The sequence below is a fragment of the Apodemus sylvaticus genome, chromosome 14 (genome assembly GCF_947179515.1).
Source record: "Apodemus sylvaticus chromosome 14, mApoSyl1.1, whole genome shotgun sequence".
Lineage (NCBI taxonomy): Eukaryota > Metazoa > Chordata > Mammalia > Rodentia > Muridae > Apodemus > Apodemus sylvaticus.
In genome coordinates, this window is record NC_067485.1 from 69468312 (window position 1) to 69492578 (window position 24267).

The 24267-nt window shown below is 41.9% G+C and overlaps 1 protein-coding gene across 3 annotated transcripts in view; it reads left to right on the forward strand.

Annotated features, from left to right (window-relative positions):
- The first annotated feature begins 5183 nt into the window (after positions 1 to 5183).
- Positions 5184 to 24267, forward strand: part of Nmt2 (N-myristoyltransferase 2) — a 38307-nt gene continuing 19223 nt past the window's right edge. Inside the window, exons 1-4 of one of the 3 annotated variants that reach the window (XM_052156501.1) lie at positions 5185 to 5397; positions 20433 to 20568; positions 20995 to 21037; positions 22748 to 22797. In XM_052156501.1, the coding sequence (XP_052012461.1) occupies positions 5288 to 5397; positions 20433 to 20568; positions 20995 to 21037; positions 22748 to 22797 (339 nt within the window). In that variant the 5' untranslated portion in view covers positions 5185 to 5287. Of the gene's footprint in view, positions 5398 to 20432; positions 20569 to 20994; positions 21038 to 22747; positions 22798 to 24267 lie in introns of all 3 variants that reach the window. The other 2 variants (XM_052156503.1, XM_052156502.1) reach the window with 2 other exon arrangements.

Below are 24267 nucleotides of genomic sequence, written 5' to 3' on the forward strand. Positions count from 1 at the left end.
GCAACTCCCATTCCAGAGATCTGACACTTTCACACACACATGCATCCAGGCAAAACACCAATACACACGACATAGAAAAAAAATATTTTTTAAAAGAGCACGAGATGAAGCCAGGGTCAAGTCTAAAGAAGATCAGCTGTCAGGAACAATCAGTGCACACTGTTGGTTGGAATGAGATATATCGAAGAACACAGAAAGCAATCACATCTAGAAATAAGAAACAAGCCATTTAAAACAAAAAGATTTTCTCTTGGTCCTTGCTTTAAGATGGTAGGTACTGCTATGTAATAAGATACTCTGAATTTTGGCATCTTAAAGTCGTGACGTCTCTAAAAATATATTTCTTAATCTTACCTTAAGCATCTTAATTACTTAATTACTTAATTAATTACTTTAAGCATCTTAAAGTATTAGCTCTCACAAGTCTGAGGCAAATGGGGCATGATGTTGACTTTACTGGTTTCCATCATAAACCTGTGGTCACCTGGTGGAACCAGAGCAGGAGACCAGATCTGGGTAAGCCAAGCTTGTGACTGCGGTAGGGTAGGGAAGTACTCCAAGGGATAGAGGAGACACACGCAAGGCCTCAGGAACCTCATCTCTAAATGAAGACATTTCCATATTCTTATTTCTCTCAACAGAATTCTGAAACCATTTACTCACACCCTAGTCCCCAGTTCCTCTCTTCAGGTGTTTTAACATTTCCTAACCTCTGGAGAAACAAGCTAGTTTGGTAAAAATGTAGGCTCAAGATGAATCTTTATATCTCTAGGTTTAATCAGGTATTTCCTTTGGTGTCTTGCTGTAGTATCTCTTAGTTCCAAGCCCACTTCTTGTTTCTGAAGGGAAAAAGGAGAGGTCACTTAGATATATTTTTGAGGTCCAGTACCATGCAGCATTACAACTAGTATGTACTAACCTCCCACAGATAGAGTGTATAATTGTATAATTTTACACTTCTACATTTTTTCTCTTTGTAATTAAAACCATTTGTAAATTTCTTATAGAATATTCTGCTACAGATAACTGAATTATGTGGCTTCAAGAAGTTGATTAGTGGGCAGGGTAGATACCCCAGTCAGGAACACACTGGCCTTCCAGGCGTGAGTGTGAGCCTCCACAGCTGCATTTTAAAAAATGTTAGGAGTGATAACACATTTTTGTAACCCCAGTTTGAGAGCAGCAAAGATTACAGGATCCCTGGGGCTCCCAGGCCATCCAGCCTAGCCTTCATGGTTGAATTTCAAGCCAGTCTCAAAAACAAAAACAAAAACAAAAAACAAACAAACAAACAAAACCAGACGGATGGCACCTGAGGAATGAGACCCAAGGTTGTTCTCTGGCCTTCACACACACAGGCATGTCTGTATGTACATCTGCACACACAAAATGGAAACATAGATGGATGTACATATTTAAAATGTGCTTTATATCTAAACAGGTTCTGTGTCCCTGGTTATACTGAATTATGCCATCCACACCCAGTAGGACTACTGTTGTTGGGCAAAAGAAAGAAGTGTAGCAGGAGGGGCAAGCATTGGAGTTTCCAGACAAGTCTACACACCCTTGTGTGTTCTTGCAGGAATGCACATCGAGCAGTTGTATATAGACACCATTGTCTGTTCTTTTTTTTGTTTGTTTGTTTTTGTTTTTTTGAGGCAGTGTTACTCTGTATAGCCCTGGCTGTCCTGGAACTCACTCTGTAGACCAGGCTGGCCTCGAACTCAGAAATCTGCCTGCCTCTGCCTCCCAAGTGCTGGGATTAAAGGCATGTACCACTACCGCCTGGTTTGCAAAAACACTTAAATACCATATGATTCATCCATTTTACTTCTGTTTGTATTGTCCAACAGAACTGAAAGCAAGGTCTTGCTTTCACAGTACCCAAAGAATGAAAGAAACTCAATGCCCGCTGATGAATGGACTCATAAAACATACAGGTAACGGAATAGTATTTAGCTTTCAAAGGGAAGGAAACGCCAGCACATGATTTAACATAAAGGATGCCGAGACCATTATATTATGTGAAATAAATCAGTCTTTAAAAAAAGGTGAAACGTTTATATGACTTTTCTACAGTAACCAAATTTACATATACAAAAGTAGACTGGTAGTTCCCACAGTCTGGTGAGCAGCTGTAACCAGGGAACTGCTTAATGGGTATAGAGGCGTAGGTCAGCAAGGGGAAATGCTCTAGGTATCAGTCGTGCAAAATGAAGCCAACTTATATGCTTAAAAAATGTTTGACAGCAAGTTCTACATTGCATATTTTATGATGCTTAAAAAATACACTTTATAAACAAGTGAACAAGACTAACAGCACAAACTTGGGCTTGTATTCCATAAGAAGAGAAGTCAGCCGAGCAGAAGGAGAAAGTCCCAAGGGCCACTTTTAACACACTGGCAAACACTCTACACAAGTGTCTGCCCCTCCACTTGGACTTCATCTTCCAGACGCTGGCACTTGGCTCTGACTCCTGGATGAAGACACAGAGAGAACTAAAGCCTTTTGGAGATGTGGTGAGTTTCTGTATGTGACAATGGAATTTAGGACTCCCCCAGGGCTGGTCACAAACTTTTCTCTCCTGTAAAAAATGAATATTCTGCAGAGACACATTTGGATGCTATAAGGCTTCAACCTAACACTGTGCAAATGCCTGGCCCCGCTCCGTTGCATTCTGCAGAACGATGCTCCCTGCTTGGCATTACTTTCTGGTGTTTACTGGATTCTAATGCCCTCTCTTCATTTCTCCAGAATTATTTAAATTCTTAATTTTTTTTTTTAAGTTTCTTAGGCGATGTTTCTTGAAAGTTAAAATAAATAAGTGTGTTCTGTGTCTCCTTTGCCTTGGGAGTTTGAAATCTGCTTGAGCCTGTTACAGATACGGGTCTGCGTTCAAAAAGCACCTGACACTTATGTCTCAGGATAAGAAACTGCACTGAGTTCAGCCGGGCGTGGTGGCGCACGCCTGTAATCCCAGCACTCTGGGAGGCAGAGGCAGGCGGATCTCTGAGTTCGAGGCCAGCCTGGTCTACAGAGTGAGTTCCAGGACAGCCAGGGCTACACAGAGAAACCCTGTCTCGAAGAAAAAAAAAGAAAGAAAAAGAAAAAAGAAACTGCACTGAGGGCCGCACAGTTAGAAATAATTTCTTTATTAAGAAAGAAATGGCACTCCTGAGACGTGAGTGGGTAGGTGGGCTGAGGGAAGGGCTCCAAACACTTGGCCACGAGGACCTTCACAAAGCACCAGCCTCTCACATATTTGAATACAATGTGCTTAATCCATTCTGTGCTATGTGGCCTAAGGGGGGAAAGGGGGCTTCCAGGCTTCCTTTGCCCATTGGCTTTCTTTATATGCTAATCTTGATGCCAATTTCCTCAGTCTCTATTGTCTCACCACAAAGGTTAAAAATGGCTAACTCATCCCAAACAGGTAAGTTATTCAGCTATTTCTGTTCGTAAAGATGAGAGGCAGGAACCTCAGTTATCTCTGCCCGCCTTTATCCTAAAGTCTGAATCTAGAGGCCACATTTGACCTTGCCTGAGAAAGAGTTGCAACTGTTAAGCACAAAACTGCATTTTCTCCATGTTTGGGTCCGGTTTACACTTTCTCCAGGAACGTCAAACAACTGTTGGACTTTGAAATTGCTCTGCAAGTTTTGTCTCTAGGTCAAAACGAGCTCCTTGCATGTTAAGCACATATTTTCGTGTGTGTGTGTGTGTGTGTGTGTGTGTGTGTGTGTGTGTGTGTTGGGGGAGATTCACATTACACTAAAAATTTCAGGTGGCTTTTAGGGACTTCCCCCCTCATTACAGAGTTTGGGTAACTTTCTCAGCAGCCGCCTTTGTGAACCCGCCTCGCAGCCTTCCGGTGGTCTGGCAGCAGCTTTGAACACTTCCTATCTCTGGAAAGCAGAGAGGGCTGTTGTGGGAAGCATTTAACAGCAGGGTGGATTCCAGTACACACAGGAGGGTCTCTTCCCTCTCTCCACACCAGTCCTTTATTTTCCCTCGGAGGCGTCTGGTGTAGCTCAAGATGTCCTTGGACTCTGGATGCAGTGGAGGCTGGCCTCAAAGAACTCCCAACTTTTACCTCCGGGACTTTTTACCTCCAGGACTGCTGGGATAGCTTCCTTCTCCTGTTTCCTGATGGAGGACGCTTTCAACACTGCCCCATACACGTTTGCTTGGGGGTCTAGGTCATGACCTTCACTTAGGAGAAAGCAGAATGACTTGCCTAAAACTACCCAATGCCCCTAATTTGGGTGTCTTCGCCAAGCCTCACAAAATGTTCGTTCTGTTCTCAGCGGAAACCCATCTAGACAAAAACAAACAAACAAACAAAAAAAAACAACTCCAGTTATTTGTCTGTCTGCCTGCAGCGGGGAGGCGGGGAGGTTGGAGCCTTGGCTCGATAAGCATTAGATACTAAAACATGAAATGGAAATTTTTGAAGAACACGTGGGAGAGGAGGCAGGGGGAGCTTCGGGGAATCGCAGGCCTGAGGGAAAAAGAATCCCCGCATCAGGTCGAGAGCACCGAGGCACACGGACAAATAGCTTCGTGCAGCCGGAGCTTGCAAAGACTGACGCGCAGCTCTGAAATCCAACCCGCAGCGACCGGGTCCAGCCTTGAAGCCTCAAGAGCACCCACGCCCCACCCCCTACGGCCTCGGGCTCCCGCTCGGGCTCTACTGTTCCTCCAACTCCCCACCTCCCGTCTTCCGACAGAGGAAAGACAGGCCTCGGTTTTCGCTTTTTGGTTTTTTGGTTTTTTTTTTCCGCCCTCGGGCTGGCTGAGGTGGGCGGGGCCGTGCCCGCTGAAGAGGCCCGAGCGGGCGAGCGAGGTGGGCGGGGCAGTGCCGGCCGAGTTGAGCCGAAGCGGGAGGCAAGGTGGGCGGAGCCTCGCTAGCCGTAGCGGAAACGCGACCACGAGACGAGCGGGTCTTCACCCGCTAAAATAGGCGGAAGTGGGAAGAGGAGGTAGGCGGGGCCTTGACTGCCGAAGTGGGAGAACCGATGAGGTGGGCGGGAGTGGGCACGCAATGTGGGCGGGGCCCGCTCTGACTGAGGCGGGCGGGACAGAGGAGACAGGCGGGAGCCGCAAGGGAGTGGGCGGGGCCGGGCCGGCTGTGATGGGCGGGGCCGGCGGGATGGGCGGGACCGCAGACTCCAGACTCCGTGCCCGAGGGTGGGCGGCACTAGAGGGAGCTGCGGCCGCGCCCGCCCTGTCGCGCCTTGCTTGCTGCTCGGAGCGCCGCCTCTCCAGCCGCTCGGAGCCGCCGCGATGGCGGAGGACAGCGAGTCTGCGGCCAGCCAGCAGAGCCTAGAGCTGGACGACCAGGACACGTGCGGAATAGACGGAGACAATGAGGAGGAGACAGAACACGCCAAAGGGTAGGAGGTGGCGCGCGGGCGCGACAGGGCGGGGACGGCGCGCACCTCAGGGCTCCGGCGCCCGCTCGTGGCTGGCGTGCGGGAGCCCCTCGACCGCTGCGTTTGGCGGTGGCCTCGTCCCGAGACCATTGTGAGGTGCAGGTCTCCCAGCTCTCAGGGAGCGCGCAGTGGTGGGCGAGGCCCGAGGTGGGCGGGGAGACTGCGACTCGGGCCCGGGGACCCGCGACGCGACAGTCACCTGCCGCGCGCCCCCGCTGGCTCGGCCTCACCCAGCCGCGGCGGGTGGTTCGGGTGGGAACTTCGCAAGGGCGTCAGGCCCTTCCCTTTGTGGTGGCGGCGGCGTCTTGGACCGCCGGGGCGAGGGGGATGCAAGTCCTTCCACTTGCGCCTCGGCATCCTCCTAGTACTTCCGCGCCGCCCCCCTCCGGCCGCCACTAACCCCCTGTAGGGACGAAACCCGCAGAGCCGCCGGTGGGGGGTGGGCTAGGGATGCGCCCCTGGCGTTCTCGGCTGCTGGCGACCAACTGCGCAAAGTTCTGCCTCTCAGGCCCGGAAAGGGGCGCGGGGAGGGGAAGATGGGGGGGGGGGGATGCAGGTCTCAGCCGACGCCTGAGGACATCAGCTTGGCGGCCTCTGAGCGTGCCCGCAGAGCTTTCTAGAGCAGAGCTGGCCGGTGAACCGAGTTCCCGCGGCCCCGACCTTACCCCTCCTCCTGCAAAACTGCTGTCTGATCTCCAAAGCCAAATATACCAAGTACTTTAACACTTATTTGATCGGTTTCTCAATCAATGCCTGCCCGCTTTTCTCCCCTGCAGACTTGATTTTTTTTTTCCTTCTGTTGGAGAAAAGACTGCTTCTGGTTAAGGCTGGTATTGAAGTTCTGTTTTAGAGGCGGAGATTGGAGGATCATTTTAAATAAAGACCGGTGTCCTTTTTGTAGGTGCTGTTTGCCTCAGCCTTTTAAACCCTGTTGGATTCAAACTATGCGCTGGCACAGAGCTGTTACTGCTGCCCCTTAGAAGTGAGATTCTGCGAACCATGGTGACTGGAGAAGTGGGTCAGCCTAAAAACACGATAGGGAAGCCTGAGTCACAGATGGCTTATTTATTCAGTTCATGGAGAGTCTTTCAAGTATTTGTATTTTATTCAACGTTTACTTTAAGCTTCAAGAAAGGAGGCTTTATTGATCTTGAATACGTTATCAGATATTAAATGACAAATGACGAAAAAGAAAAGCTGACTACATATATCTCCCTTTGGCAAGTTGCTTTTTAATGTTTACAGCGAACAGTTCAGTGGCAGCTGCGAGTACTGAATGTTATCATTCAAGTCTAGATTTCTTTTAAGCTCGGAGAGGAAATTCTACAGAAATCTGAGCCTGAGTTCTGTTTATGAGTAATAGAAAATTGCCTGTGATAGCTAAATATGAGTGTATTTTTGAAACACTAGCTCTCTTGCCAGAAGTGGGTCCATATGCAAGTCAGTGGATAGATAACTCAAGTAACTTCATCTGTAGGTTATCTTTCTGGGGAGACCCTGACCTTGTCTCTCTTCAAGTTTTATTCTGTGTGATTAATATTCTAGGGTGGGGCTTTAATTAGAGCTTTCTTGCTTACAGAGTCAAAGATACCCTTGGTACAAAGACATACTCTTCTCTGCAACCACTGAGCTGGACCTTTTTGGTGCCTTGCTATAAGCTGTTTGAAGTTCCCCCAAGAGCATCCACAGGCCCTGTTCAGAGGTTTCTAGATTTACACATCAGCACATTAATTATATATGAGAACACTTAATCAAAATTTAGAGCCGCCCAGTGGGTTGGGTTTTAACCAAGAGTAGGCAATGTGGTAACTTATAGTTTAAGAAATTAATATAATGGATTAATTGTTATATACTAAAGTATAGAGAGATTAGCAGAACCAAAGTAACTGTTCTGCTCTGTTGAAACTGCTTTCCTCTTTTGATTTCAATTTAGACAGTACAATTTAAGGAAGTCATTCTGTTTTATTTGGCTCATGAATTGATAGTGCTCTGTAGAAACCCAATTTTTTTTTAAGTAGCTCAAGTTTGTCAGTGTTAAAATACAGAAAACTTTTCCTTCCTTACTTGGCCTCTTCATTCTCTACTAGTTTAAATAAACATCAAATAAAGAGCCTTTGGAGAATAAATAATGTTTTACCTCTAATAAGCAAAGTATTACTTCTGAGCCAGTAGGCCATCGTCAGTATATGGAGCTGTAATTTGTTCAATAGCTCCCCTGTGGCCTGAAAGGATTAATATACACCCAACATTCAGTATATAATGCATCTAGGAGTTGTTTTAGCATACTGTGTTGAAACTGTAGATTCAAATAAAGGAAAAATACCCAGGGAGATACCACTATGCTTTTGTTTTTTGCAGAATTTTCTTTATTAGCTTCATATTTTACTTTATGGATAATATTGAAAGTCTATAATCAAAATGTGAGATTTTATGTTTAATTTAAAACAATAGCAGAAGTATTATAAAATACTTGAGTGTCATCATTGTTATGGAAATGACAACATCAACTGTTTGGTCCACCCTAGTATGGTAGCAGTATACCACTCTAAAAATTAAATGCATTCTCAAAACATTGATGAAGGGAGAGATTGTCAATTTTAAGTAGTGAGATGATAAGCAATGTAGTTTTATTATTTTCAAATAAAATATGGAAAATTAGAAGTAAGATAATTGAAGATTTCCTAAGAAGATTCCCTTCAGGGACTTGCTTTACCACCTGAGCTTGAGAAAACTTGAAAACTTTGAGACCAATGAAAAGTCCAAATGACTGAAAATTTCATTCTTGTCCTGGGTGGTGGTGGGAAGAGGTTGTCTCCAAGATGACTCTGCTAGGAACTTGCAAACCTGGGCGTGAGGCTGCAGTGGTCATCCAGGGTTTTAATATGGAATATTTTACTCATTCTTGTTTTGTTCTGCCTTCTCAGTTTCTGAAGGGATTTGGTAAAACTGTTGAAGATGGGCACAGTGTTAAGTCCACTAAAACATCTTGCCTGCCCCATTAAGGTGTGTTGTCTCCATTTGTAAACTACATCCTAGAGGACTCCTTAGCTTCATCCTATGAAAATTAGCTTTTTAATCACTGTGACAAATATGTGAGAGAAACAGTTTAAAGAATGGGAGATTGATTTTTGACTCACAATTTCAGGGCTTTCTGGCTGTGGTCCGTTAGTTCAGTTTTGTCACTGGTGGGACAGAAGCCCAGCATAGAATGACTTAAAAAATTAAACTGCTCACCTTGTGGCATTCAGAAATTGGGGGTGGGGATGGTGCAGGAATATTCTCAACTAGTAGAGGAGTTGCCCACTATGTATACTGCTCTGGGTTTATTTAATCCCTGATACCACAAAACTTTTTGTTCAATGTGGTGGCACATACTTGTAATCCTGGCCTTTGGAAGCTGAGGTAACCTTGAGTTTACATCATAGCCAGACATTGTCTCAAAAAAAAAAAAAAAAAAGCTTGAGACAAAATAAAAGGCTTTATATTGATTTAGAGTTCTTTGGGTATATTCCCAGGAGTGGCATAACTGATTCATAAAATAGCTGTTTCTGATTATTATTGTTATTGTTATTGACCCTCTATACGGATTTCCATACTGGTTAGGCTAATTTACATTTCTGCCAGCAACATACAAGGGCTGCCTTTCCCACACCATCCTAGCTACCCTTTGTTGTGTTTACTTACTTAATGGCAGTCTCTCAGACTGGGGACGAGATGGAATGTCAATGTTTTAATTTCTATTTCCTAATGGCCAAGAATGCTGAACTGTATTTTTTGAATATTTATTAGCTGTATTTCGTCTCTTGACAGCTGCCTGTTCTTTTCCTTAGACTGTTTACTGTCTGGATTGTTTGGTTCCTTGGTAGTCTGTCTGGAGCCTAGATACTTCTGTCAGATGTATAACTAGGAAGGAGTTTTCTCCCACCATAAGCTGCCACTTCACTTGTGCAGAAGCCTTTTAATTTCATCAGTCCCATTTGCCAACTCTTGCTGACATTTCCTGAAACCTCTAAGAAAGTGTCTTTGCCAGTGTCTCTAAGTGCTTTCCTTGTGAGTCCCTGTAGCAGTTTCAAAGTTGCAGTCTCATAATAGGATTAGAATTGATCTTTTTTCCCCTAAAGTGAGAGGTACAGATCTAGTTTTGTCTTTACACTTGGATATCCAGTTTTGCCAGCATCATTTGTTGACGAGGCTGGCTTTTCTTCAAAATAAACTTTGGGCATCTTTGTTTAAAATCAGGTGGCTGTCGTTGTGGGGTTTAGTCCATAGCGTCTTATCTACTCCACTGGCCTACAAACTGGTTTTTGTGCCTGTATCATGCTGTTTCTATTATGGCCTGTAGTGCATCTTGAAATGAGGTACCTCCAGTATCATTCTTTTTGCTCAGTCTTGCTTTGACTATTCAGTGTCTTTTGTGCCTCCATATGAATTCTTGGAGTTTTTTTGTTGTTTCTAGGAAAAATGTTGGAATTTTGACAGTAATTGCTTTCAGTCTGTAGATTGCTTTTGGCAATGCACATTAAGAATTCTTACAAAAACAAAAAGACTCAATATGTCACAAAAAGCAACCCTTAGATGTTCTTTTATTGTTTGTTTTATTTTGTTTTTGAGATGGTCTCAATCTCAACCCAAGCTAGTCTAACCTGAATTCACTGTGTAGCCTGGACTTAACTACTTTTCTCTCAGTAGTTAATTCCCTGTGCTAGGATTACAGGAATGAGGTATGAGAATTAAGAAACAAAAATAATAAAACAACCCTTCTTCTACTACCCTCAATTGAGGGAAAAGATTTGAAGAAAATGCAGTGTATGTATCTATTTATTGTTGAAATTGACTGTGACCACTTCCCTGAGTCGGCTGCATAGAATCAGAGAGAAAATGCAGAAACTTACAGTAACTCTGATTTCTCATCATACAAAATTAAGGGATAACTCAAAGCTGCTCTTTCTGAAATTTGATCTGCTGTCAAATATATAAATGTAAAGATATATTAACAGCCCTAGCCCAAGGGCTTCCTCTCATTCAATAAATACTTAAAATACTTAAAACAGTGATCAGATGTCAACTGAGACTTGCCTCTGAGATGGTGACCTCACCTTTGGCCCAGAGCAGACTTTCCCCAAGAAACTGGCTGAAATCCAGAGTTTGTAAGGATGGCATACATACTCTGCTGTCTTTGTTATTCACCACCAATGTATGTCACTAAAGGGAACCAGTTAGTTTGTCATTCTGCTTGAAAATAGTTTTATCACTTCTACTGGTTATATGAGTAAAACATGCAGAATACAATTGAAAAATAAAATATAGAGAGAGCAAAATTCCTTGGCTATTCTATTTCTTTATATTCTAGCTTAATTAACAGTGTAAATGATTCACATTTTAGTATGTGCCCAATCAACATAAATATAATCACACTTTCTGGTTCATTGGCAGTCGTGTGTTTTTCACCATGGCCATTATTTACGTAGACTTGTTGGGCTCTCAAATGTGGCTAGAGTGATTGAGGAACTAAAATTTCAATTTAATCCTACTTAAATGAACTCACAGATGGTGACTATCATATTAGACGACTCAGATGATATATGCCTTTGAATTTTCTGTTTTTATATACTTAGGTCTCCAGACCTTTTTGCCACTTTATGGGTTCTTCTTTCTTCTACCCTAAGTTGACCTGTACAACTGCCTAACACTAGGTAGAGAAAGAGATCACTGAATCTTAAGGTTTTTTTCCTTTTTGTTTCTTTTTTGACCAGGACTACTATCAATCAGCAAGCAGCCTTCCCAAACGAACAATGACCAGCCCATCTCTTGGGACCCTAGCATTTATACACTCTCTGAAAAGTTCCCAGAATTTCAAATGTTACAGATTCACAGAAGCTATCCGCAGCTGGCAAAACCTTCCTCTGGTAGAGCATAAGGCAAATCATAGTTCCTGGGGACAATCTGAAGCAGCCTCCCACACCTGGGATTAAAATGAAAACCTATTTTTTTTTTTTTAAAGAAACCAAAATTCTCACAACATACTTGAACATTTATTTCCCTTTATTTTGCAGAATACCGTGTTTGAATTTTTTTTTTCCCTTCTAGGAATTGTCTTTAAATTCTGAACAAGCATGTTTTAAACAAGTGTCAGTGCCACATTTTTCACCACTACCTGCTAGGCATAGTGACACATGTCTGCAATCTCAGCACTTGGGAGACGAGGCAGAAGGATCATGAATTAAAGGTTATCCTCACCATAGACCGTTGGAGGTCAGGCTGAGCTTCAGGAAACCTTGTCTTAGAAAAACAAAAACAAAATTGTAACCACTCTCCAAAACACTTTACAATAACACAAGACAAAAAAAAGTGTAGGCTTTGAAATAACTGGATCTTCATTAGTTTCACAAGCTTTCATTTTTGCTCTTGTATCTTTACAAACGTTTATCTGAACCATGACACTGTGCTTCACAATTGTGCATTCAGGGACATCTCACTTATTGCCTTTGTCTCCTGGTGCATTTTAGAAAATAGATCCTTCCCTTTTTTCAATTTTTTTTCTAAAAAGTAACTTTATTAAAAGGAAAAGGAAGGGTGGCGAGAGTAAACACAGGCTTGAGAACTTGCAAACACCAAGTAGACAATAAGGAAAGGTTAGCCATTAAAAAGCAAAGATAGTTTTCTTTTGAACCACAGCTATTCAGTCTCTGTAGAGATTGTCAAAAATTGCCAGTGCCTCCTCTGATAAACCTCTTTGGCTATAATACTGCCACTGTGCAAAGCTTTCGATTACTTTCTTATTTCATATTTTTATAGTGTGTGGATGATTCTGTCTTCTAGTTTCTTGAATGTCTGATGAGTCTTGCTCTCCAACCTAACTATAATTTTTTTTTACATTTATTTATTTATGTGATGCTTACGTGGAGGTCAGAGAACTACTTGCAGGCTTTATTGAACTCAGCTCGTCAAGCTTGGCAGCAAGCATCCTGAGTCCACTGAGCCATCTCACAGCCCCATAAACCGTGATTGAGATGTACGTGTGATTCTGTTACAGATGTTTTCCTTGAAACTCTAAAGCACTGTTTTAGCTTCCTCTATTCAGTGGTATAAATGTTTTATGTGCCATCTCCTTTTAATTTTCTGGGTACCCCTATTATCATTCTTTCTTTAATTTGGCTTGTTTTTGATTTTAGCCTGGAACCTTGTAGGATCTGTTCCTTATATTATAACTGAAAGGTTTGCATAGTCTGTCACTTTCTGGATTACCTTTAAAAACAACAACAACAACAAAAAGACTAAACAAAATAACCATACGCTAATACTTAAAGATGAGAATTCTTGGGTACTATAGGATTTCTATAGTTCTCAAGTCTGTCCAGGCTGCTGACTTCTTTCCCTTTAGTGGGATCCTAGTGTTTCTGGTTTATTAGTATTGGACTCCATGTAAAACAGTTCTTGCTTTTTCCCATCAAGGACACCCTAATATTGGCTACTGTGCACAGCATTTACTGAAGTTCTTATGCAAAATGACATGGAGGACTATAACATAGGATAGTGAACAACTCCCAGATTCATTGCAAATATTATTGCTAAGCCAAAGGAATTTCTCTGTGTCTGTGACACCCCTTAAGCCCTTATTGCAGCCTCCACTCCACATTGTCTCCTTCTCCAGGCTCAAAGCCATTGTAGATTTACATTGTTTACATTTATAAGATTTCCGTAGTCATGGAAACCTCAGGTGATGATCCCTACCAAAGTCCTGGAGCTCTTACAGGAGGTGGCCTTTCTGTGCTACTTATCCATCATTCTCTTGCATGCTGCCATCTTCCCATTAGTCTGCTCAGCCAGTTTTACGACAAGGTAGTCATGGCTCCTAAAGATAAGTGACTTGACTAGGGTCACATAGCTGCTAAGTGAGAAGCATAGTTCTTTTATTGTGTGTCTAGAACACATATATACTAACCCAAGTAAAAGATAATTTTATTTAAACATAGCACTGTGTGGTCTGAAAGTAAGGCTAGTCTTGATTAGAATTGAAGACCTGAGGTCTGTTTTATCTCTGTGTTTTTCTTCTCTTCTGCCTCCTCAATTAAGTCCACACTGTCCAAAGGGTGTTTCTTAACTCAGATTTTCTAGAAGACCCTAACTGGTTTCTGGGCAACAGGAAGATTTATTCAGGCTCATTTGGTCAGCTGTGGTGGAGAATGGGCAGATAATGGGGGAGGGGATTGTTGTATGGTATAACATGGGTATTCAGAAGCACCTTGAATGAGGTGAGGTCTATGCTTATTATAATTGGAATCATGAACAACCCAAAGGCCTATGTGTTAAAGGACTGCTGCCACTTGGGATAATACTAGTAGGAAGTTGTAGAAAGTTTTAAGAAGCCTACAAGAAGATCTGTAGGTCATCAGCGGGTGCTTGTAAAGAGGGTTTGGGGAACAAGGCTCTCTTCCTCATTCCCATTTGTTCCTTGGCTTGTGATCTAAGCAGTCCTGCTCACATGCATGTTATGATGTGTTGCCTTGCCACAGGCTCAAAACTGGGTTACTTGGTCATGAGCTGCACTTCCAACAATATGAGCTAAAATAATCCTGTCCTCTTTTAACAGTTAATTTTATGAGTTTTTGTTGTTGTTGTTGTTGTTGTTGTTGTTGTTGTTGCGGCAATGAAAGCTGACTAATGTAGCGGTTAGAGGTAGTTTTTAGAGTAATATGAGCAAGACTGGCAACTAGCTGTGGATCAGTTTGTGTCTTCCAAAATATTCTATGGAGTCCTAAATCTCTGTTGCCATAGTGATAGTAAGGAGGGCCTTTGGAAGGCAGTTAAGTAATGAGGAGGGGAGCTGTCTCTGTAGGTTTAGTGTTGGAGACAAAAAGAACTGTCTACTGGAACCCACACATGCTGACACCCTGGTCCATCCTGATCATGGACTTCAGCTCCTAAAACTATGAGAAACAATATACTATTTAAACAATGTACTGTATGCCTTGATACTGTAGTAGCAGCCGCCAAGGTGATTAAGAAACATTTGATGTGTACCTACAAAGCATGAACACACTTACACCTGTGGAGTCATAGGCAGATTGTAAACATGAAGATAGCACTTTGTATCTTTAAGTCTTAGACTATCTGGCACATCATATATATCAAAAGCTTAATAAAAATCTGTTGACTTGAGTTCAGTATTTTTTTAAACAAATTTGTGTGAATGAATGAATAAATGAATATGCATGATGGGGAGGAGATCACTGGTTAGTATTTTTAAGAAGTTTTATTGACATACAAATTATATACTGTGCAACTTAATGGCTTTTTGTACAGCCATTGCCACAGTCCATTTTAGAAATGATTTTTATCATCCCAGAATGAAACCCACATCCCTAAGTCTACTCCCTAGATGCTCTCTACTAGTCACTTTTTTTCCTCATGACAAAATACTTAACAGAAGCAATTCAAGACAAAATGTTTCTTTTTAAAGTTTGTGAGAATATAGTCTGTAGCCAGGAAGGTGGAGGCTATGCACACTGTATCCAATTAGAAGAAACTTGAGTGCTGGTACAGTTTGCTTTGCCTCCTTCTGTACTCTGGGACCACAGGCCACAGAGGGCTTTCCCACCTCATATAGCCTAATTTACATAATCTTTCACAGAATGGCTCAGAGGCTCCTCTCTGATGATCCTAGTCTGTGTCAAGGTGACAATTGATAATAAACACCGTGCCTTCCTTCTGCTCAGCTGCTAACAACTACAAATCTAGCTTGACTTTCTTTGGTCTGGTTGTTTGGATATTTTATAAAAATTGAACCATATGATAGGTGGGCTTTACAACACCGGCCTCTTACACTGAATTCATCCTGCTTATGTATAAGTGGCACTTCTTAAAAATTTGAATAGTAATCTTTATATGGATAAGTCCACATTTTCCATATTCATTCATCAGTTGATAGGCATTTGGATTGTTTCCATTTGAGAGCTGTTATGAATAAGGTTGCTATGAATGTTCACATGCTAATTTCTGTATAGATATGTTCTTATTTTTATTTGTATAGAAACCTGAGAGTATAATTCCTGAATTACATTAGAAATTACTCAGAAATCCGTCTGCCTCTGCCTCCCCGAGTGCTGGGATTACAGGCGTGCACCACCGCCCGGCTGATCTGGTGCTTTGAATGTTTCCGGGTTGTACACTGAAGATAATTTCATGTAGTTCAAGCATACACACCAGCCAGGGCTGCTCATCCACTGTCCTGCTGTAAGAAAATGTCATTGGGATCTGTTTGAACTGGCTTTCTGGGATGCTGTGGTGGTTGTTTGTTGGTTTTGTCTGGGAATTTTTTTTGGTGGTGTTTGGGATTTGTTTGTTTGAAGTTTGTCTGTGTAGCCCTGGCTGTCCTGGAACTCACTGCGTAGACCAGGCTGGCCTCAAACTCATTGATCCACCTGACTGCCTCCTGAGTGCTGGAATTAAAGGCGAGCCAGTGGTTTCTAGAAAAGGGTTCTGGCAGAAGAGAGGTGCTGCCTCCTTATGAACCCAACACAGTGCTGAACGTGGTATAAATAAACATTTAGAGAATGTTTGGATTAGGTTCAATAATCTTTACCACAAAGGTTGGGAAAATTGGTGCTTTTCAGAGGTGTTTTGCTTTCTGGCAATACATAGCTAGAGCTACCTCAAGAGCCAGAATCATACACCAATCACTTATTCAGAAGGTATTTGTTATTACATCTTCTAGTGAGAGATATTAGAGACCTTCAGGATATCAGTATGAATTGATGCTTTGAATCCCATGCATACACACATGCATCTGCGAGACTCCACATCAGCAAAACACTGACACTTCATAAGGTGCCAGCTTGGACACATGTAGGACGATGCTCCTAATCAGAATTCCCCAAACAAGGTGTGTCCACCCATGTGTCTAGCTCCAGTACCTGGCTGTGATAAACTTGTTTCTGCCTAGTTGCCAATCAGATATTTATGGGTACCCTTAGTCATCAGATGATTTTAAATATAAACATGGTGATTGTACAGTTTGATTCTACTGATGAAAATAAACTTCTAATTTTGGGGTAGGAAGGCATTACTATTTTTAGGCTGCTAGGGTACCTCTTTGACAAGGTTTTAATGGATCTTCAGCAATAAGCACTGCTTTCTATTTTAGGGTTAGGAACAGGGAAGTGTGAACCTACAGCTGCCTATGTTTCTGTATTTTTTGACTTATTAAAGAATGAATTATCCATTTAAAATGTAATATATTTATTTAACACATGAATAACCGATAAAAAGGAGGAATCTCTCTATAACCTTTTATTGAGCATAAAGATTAGGGCTTTGTTTTAGGGTGCATGGGGAAGTGAAGTAGTAATGGACAACCTCACAGTTTTGTTAAGCCAGTGAAGATGTATATCTCTCCATACTGTATAAAGACAGCTTTTCAGCCTCTAATGCACCCAGATCTTGGCTCCAGGACACAGGGCTGTTTGGCATGAAAAGTCAGAACAGCCAAGAGTGTATAACTCTGTTAGTAAGGCACAAACTGGAAAGCCAGCCTGGGATACATAGCAAATTTGAGGTCAGCCCCAGCCTAGATACTAAGATCTTACCAAAACCAACAAAAGGGAAAGAAAGAAAACAAAGTAGCAAAGTAAAGTACACTTAAGACTCTGACCTAATGGTTGAGCCTTTGACTGCTTCATAAATGATGCCTGTATTGGATGCGCTGAAAAGTAGGGTTGGGACTTGGAGGAAGTTGGTTTTGTGGACTGGTGGTATTCTTGTGGATACTATCTTGCCCTGGCCCCTTCCCATATTCTCCTCTCTGTGTATCTGGTGGACCATTATAATGTTCTCCAGACATTTTCATGTTGTTCTGCTGAACTGCATGGTACCAAACAGCAATGAATTGAGTCCTCTGAAACTATGAGCCCAACCAAATATTTACTCCCTTATATTGTCCCTTAGGTTGTTTTGGTCACAGCACTACAAAGGTAATTACTACAGAGTCATAGTTGGAGACTAACTTTGGGGTTTCCTGAGCTGAATTTATGTGATTCACTTACATGGCTGGTAATTGATATGGGATCTAAGCCAGGAGCTCAGTTTCCTACTCAACCAAGAATCCGCATTGACCTCACCATTGTGGCAGGTTCTTAAGGGAGCCAGGTTTATGAGAATGTTATAAGAAAAGGTAGGGGTATGTGGCCTTTTGTGACCTGGAAGTCACATAGTGTCACTTTCACTGTGGACAGAGTGTGTCACAGCAAGTCAGGCCACCTAGATCCAAAGGAAGGAAAACAGGCTCCAGTTCTTCAAGAAAGATGGTGTCAAAGAATTTGTGCACTTGTCTAACTTGGCTCACAGCTGCAGCAGCATGAGTGTCCAGTAAGGAGAGATGTTAGATTCTTTGTCCCTCTGTTACTAGTCTTTGGATTTGACAGTTTGGTCCCTGACTAATATGTTCTATTATCTGAGGACCTCTTGTGTTTATAACTTTTCCCTGCTTAGAGCACTAGATTTTAAACTCATGGCTATGTGCATGCTGGACTGGTACTGTATATTGAGATACATTGTGTATTTTCTTCTCATGATATGGGTTCTCGCTGACTTGCCTGTGTTGGCCTTGACTTCCGGCTGTAGCTCAGGCAGGTCACCAGCTCACCATCATCTTGCCTCAGCTCCCTGTATGTAATTTGGAATGTTGAAGCCTCAGTATTTCATACATGTACATTTGATCCCAAGTGGGTGAGAAAGCAAACATCTCAAAAGCCATAGAAAAGACAGGGTGAAAATGTAGAATATTTGTGTCATTTTGACACAATATGTAAGCAAAATTTAAAAGCAATCCACAGGGGAAAGCATTTATACTTTAGATTACATAATACTTTCTAAAAAGATACCATCAAGTGAAATTTTAAACAAACTGAGTAAAGTATTTATTATCTAAACAGCTGACACTCTAGATGATACAAAGTCTGGCTCTAGGTTTTTGTGAGGCTTAAATAAGATTAAATGCCCCTGGAGAGATGGCCCACTGGATAAAGCACTTGTCATAGAAGTATGAAGATACTCCAGAACCTTCATAGACACAAGCAGGAGTGGACATAGCTGTAGTTCCAACACTTCAGAGGCAGACTAGGAGGATCCCCTGAGAAAGCAGACTAGCTAGACTAGGTGAAATGAGTGAACGCTAGGTTCAGGGAGAGTTCCTGCCTCAATAAGCCAAGAGGAAAGCAACAAGGGAAGATGTCCAATATCCACTTTGGCCTGACACACGTGCACATATGTACATTATACATGCATACACATGTATATATACATACATATACTTAAGAAAAATGAGAACATGTGTTCAGAGTATTAAATAAAGGATAGGTATCAATGTTTTTCATAAATGGTACCTATAAATTATTTTTAGAAATGGCTAATAGAAAGTAGACATAGAAGAACAATTCTTGAAACAACATAACCAACAGGAAAAATTTCTACTTGGGTTCAATTTCTACTTGATTAAATGTTTAAGTAGATGAAGTCTATGGTGAGTTTCCCTCATCTATAAAGATTTCAGATGAGAAAAATATGGCACAAGTACATTCCTGCTGACATTGGAGGACATTTTTCCTGCTGGTAAGAATGGAAATCAGCTCAGTATTTAGAGGAGAGTCCTCATTACTTACCCACACTCAAAGCCTGGTCTTCGACCTAGCATTGCTACCTGTGGACAAGCCAGCCTGAAAGTAGGAAGCTAGATATGCTGAAGGCTTGTGTACCAACAGCCTATCTTGTATAGGAGTGTGCCAGCAAGACCTGGCCAGTCTCCATGGGAGAATGCCTGCAGATGGTGAGCAGTGAGGTAATGTAGAGTCCTAGGGAACACTGCAAGTGTAAGGATAGAATAGCTTTCACAATTTTATGTTTCTGACTGTGTTTTTGTTAGAAAATGTTATGAAGATGAAAGTATGATTAGGAAGACACTTTTGTAAACAACCAGAAAACCTATTGTCTTTGAGAGACAGTATCATAAGGCCTTGAGTATATATTAATGAGATCTGAGTCTTGGTGAAAGACTGCAGTATATATGCTAATTAGATATAAATCAGGAAAGAAAATAAGCAGGGGCAAATTGATTTACAATAGTGGAGCAGAACCAGTTGTTTTCATTACTTTTCCTACATAGGCAAAAATGTAATGCTAATCTCTGATGTTAAATATTAATTTATCTTCTAGGAAATTTGTAGTAGAGTAAGCCTCAGTAAGTGGAACTTTTTAATCCTGTGTTTCCTTATTTTGTGTTCTTTTTTCTTTTCCAGAATATAACAGTGGAAAGGGTTCCAAACAAAAATATCTTACCCAATAATGTTTTTGTTGCTTAGGATTTTTTTAAAAAATAATTCATTATTTTTAAAAAAATAATGGTCTAGTATGTGCAAAGCTAAAGAAATGAAGAAAGACAAATAGTGTCATCCCAAAGAGGTATCTATAAGTCTTTTTAAAAATATATTTTAATGCCTGTGAGTAGCATGTATGTGTACCATAGGCATGCCTGATGCCCTTACTGGCCAGAAGAGGTCATTGGATCCTCTGAAACTGGAGTTACAGGCAGTTTTGAGTACCATGTGGCTGATTGGAATCAAACCCAGTTTCTCTGCAGGAGCAGCCAATGTGCTTAACCTCGGGAGCACCTCTCTAGCACTAGGTGTATCTCTAGAGGCTAAGTAACAAGTGAGTAGTAGAGGAGGAGGAACTCTGAATGTTCTTGGGCTTCTATTTTGAATGTGGCTTGTATCTAGTTATTTATGTTTAGAAGACATCTGAGCACCTGCCGTGTGACAGAGGAAGAACCAGTGTTAGCTTGTGTATAGCTCACCCTGACACTGTCATATCCATACATCCTAACGCAATTGTACTTCACTATGCAAATCACATGTGTTTTTCTAAGTAATGGTGTTTATGCAACTCAGTTTTATATAATGATGTTTTCCCTTTCATTTCTTTTTCTTTCCTTGAATTTCCTACAGAAGCCCTGGAGGGGATTTGGGAGCAAAAAAGAAAAAGAAGAAGCAGAAGAGAAAAAAGGAGAAGCCAAATTCTGGGGGCACCAAGTCCGACTCTGCATCTGACTCCCAGGAGATCAAGATCCAGCAGTCTTCTAAAGTGAGACCCTGTTTCCCTGCCACAGCTGTTTTCCCATGCAGAAGAGATGGGTCTGGGCGGGGCAGATGTGTAGCTAGTGTTTCCTTTGATTGTGTGTTGAATGGCAGGAGTAACTGGAGGGTGTTTACAGCCTCCCTGAATCTCACTGTGGCACCCCCATAACCAAGAGGTGCAGTGTGTGTGTGTGTGTGTATGTGTGTGTGTGTGTGTCCTCATTTCTCCTTCTCTTTGTAGTAGTATGTAGATCATAGTCATAAAAGTCTCTGGGAGCCTGGTAGGAAGTTTGGGTTTTTTGTTGTTGTTGTTGTTGTTTTGTTTTTGCTTTTGTTTTTGTTGTTTTGAAGTTACACTTAATCTGTGATTACTTTTGGTTCAGAAGATATTCACATTTTAATTTTCTGGGTGTCTGTCTAATTACCTGCATAGCACAACGCCATCTGGCAGCAGATTTCAGCAGGAGCAGCCATGGGTAAGTCTTCTGTTGACTTTGAATCAGCCTGGTCTGCAGTGGTCATGCCTCATGCCATTGCCAAGGGTGGGGAACACCTCCTCATGTTCTTCTCCCTTAGGATACCCCTATTTTAAACAACCAAACCAGTTGTCCTTCTGGACCCATGTTGGCAGGTCGCTGCTGAACAGAGGACTAGTTGTGCTGTATATGGGTCTGGTGATACAGTTGGTATCACCCCTGTTTATGGAGATTTCTCCTTCCTATCACACAGGACAACACAGTCCTGGTAGTGCAGGAAACCAGAGCCAAAGAAGTTGAGTTAGAAACATAACAAAAAAGATGACTTTGATGGTTATAGCTTCAAGAACATCTTTCTGGCCAGGGGAGCCCTGGGAGCGGGCCCTGGGCCTTGGCTCCATTATTCACAGTGGACTGCATCTCTTTGAGCTGATTTCCTTATCCTGGAAAGCCCATTTCCTTTCCCCGGTGTATAAGACTGTCATGAAGGTAAAATCAGATTGTTCTTAATGAAGGTTGATTTGTTTTCTAAAGTACAGTGCACTCCACAGAAGACAATACCTGCAAACTTTGTGAATTTCAGATTTTTTCACATGAAGTTTATATTATGTCATATAAGTCAGTCTGCGGGTAGTTTTGTCATTGGTGGTACCTGCTTTACATGAAAGAACCAGAGTCTCTGAGAAGGATACTTACTTGTCCCAGTTTAACCACGAGTGATTGAGGGAGAGAACAAAGTCAAGCCTTCTGCCCCAGCTTCCCTCTGGGTCTCACGTGATCAGTGTTCCACTAGACATAACTTCCAAGATAAATTGGGAAATCGCCATCAGCTTGCAAATATTTTTCTCATGTCTTGGTGTTGCTTCAGCAGATATGCATCCCTTACTGCAGTGTGGGCGGCTCTTTGCTTCTACCATGCCTTGGGCTTTACCCATCCCTTTACCCTCAGGGGTTCTGAGCACTTCTTTCTACTCTGGACACTGATGAGAGCTGCAGCCAACTGAGTGCAAGGAACTACTATTAGCATATGTGGTAGAGAGGGTTTGTTTTTTTGTTTGGTTTTGTTTTGTTAATTAGAAGCTATCTAACAGCGGTTCAATGTGGGCTTTTGTCCATTTTATTTGTTTTAAACTGGGGCACCCTACCCATAAATTTATGGCAGTAGTAGATACTGTCATATTATTACAGTGGACTACATTTAGAGAATAATCTGGTCTATACTCAAGGATTAAAATTATATTTGTCTGGATTCTTAACAGATTGGTATACATGGTGCTGGGGATTGAACCCAGGGCCTTATGCATGCCAGGCAACCCTTTGACCTGACCCATAACCCCAACCCTTTCTTACAGACTTTTTAGTGACTTGGACAAATTTTTCCTAAGGTTTCAGTTTAGAAAGTAATGGGAAGAGCCGGGCGTGGTAATCCCAGCACTTGGGAGGCAGAGGCAGGCGGATTTCTGAGTTCGAGGACAGCCAGGGCTACACAGAGAAACCCTGTCTCAAAAAATAAAAAAAATAAAAAAATAAAAAAAAAGAAGAAGAAGAAAGAAGGAAAGTAAGTAATGGGAACAGGATATATATAGTTGGTCTTTAGTATTCTTTAGGAAGCAGCTATAACAAGAAGGAATTCCTGCCGCATCGGTAAGAACATAGTAGTGAGTGGGCAGTTGACTGGGGGCTAATGCACATTCTCGCCTTTCTCCCCAGGTGGTGATACTATGGAAGGTGAATGGATAGATTTAAGAATGTATCATAAGGTGAGCGTGGTGGCGCCCGCCTATAATCCCAGCACCCAGGAGGCGTAGGCAGGACGATTGTGAGTTGGAGACCAGCCTGAGCTACATAGGGAGACTTTGTCTCAAAAAAGAAAAAGAAAAAACTAATCCTAAGGCTGGGGCTCTGGCCCACTGGTTGAGCATTTGCCAAGCATGATGTTCAAGGTTTGCATTTAATCCCCAGCACCTCAGAAATAATCACAAAGTTACAAAAAAAAAAAAAAAAGATGAATTTCCCTAATTCAACATGGATAGGTTTGAAAATTGTACTTACTTGCACCTATTTTCAGAAAGCATTTAAATAGTGAGCATCAGGATATGATTGTGTCACAGATGGCTGTTACTTGTAGCACAGCCTGGTGCTGCTCAGTAGGTAAACTAGAAACTACTTACTCTAGGGTCTCCCTGGAGCAGGGGTATCATTGGTTCCTTTAGTACCAAGATACTGCTTCATGATTACTGCAAAAGAATTTGCTTTTAATGTGTCTTGGAAGAGTTATCTCAGCTATCAGAAAAGAAAAATTACTGTAACAAACTAGGCTCTATAACCAGGTATATTTTATTTAAGCCTGGGTTCTACTTTGCATTTTTAAGCCAGAGTTAAATGTATTTTCAAGCATTGTTGTTAAACTGTGTTTTAAAGCTTGGCTCCTGTTGTAGGTCTCATAGTAGACTGTGCTAGAAGTTCAAGAGGCTATTAATTTATCAGTTACTTAAAGTATTAGAGAATGAAACAGACCCAAGATTTAAAAAAAAATATTTTTTTTAATTAAAGCTAAACACTTCACATGAGGTTATGGATATGAAATCAACAGGCCAAAAGAACAACTGGAATTAAAACAATTTACATATATGAGCTAAAAATAGTGAGATGCAAACTTTTCTGTTGGAAGAGAATTACATGACAGTTAAGTCTTCAGTGAATACTGAATGTGGCTGAAAAAAATTCAGAGCCAAGTGCTGTGGTTCATGCCTGTAACAGTTCCTACGGGAGAGGTCAAATTCACAGGAGGATCTCAGATTCAAGGTCAGCCTGGGCAACAGTGAAACCATGTCTCAACTTCTTAAAAGGCTGAGAATATAGCTCAGTGGTAGAGCATTGCGTTTCTAACATGTATGTGTCTCTAGCTTTAATTCCTAGTACCACTCCCAAAAGTGAGAGAAGAGAAAGAAGAGAAGAGAGAAAAAGAAACGCAGTGTTTAGAACAGGAAAATGTTGCCTTTAATTTGCTTTGTGGCTTTTGTCATGATTAGTGTAAGATAACGGCTTCTGGACTCAGTGGCAGTAGAGTGAGCACTGTTGGTGGCTGCTGAGTGGAGGCAGTGCGCTGTTGGCCTGCTGCAGTTAGACGCCATGGCTTTGTCTACTAGAGAAAGTCAGTACCCAAAGAAACCTAGTAAAAGGAGAGCCAGCCCGTGTTCCGCACTTCAAACGGAGAAGCCGTTATAATG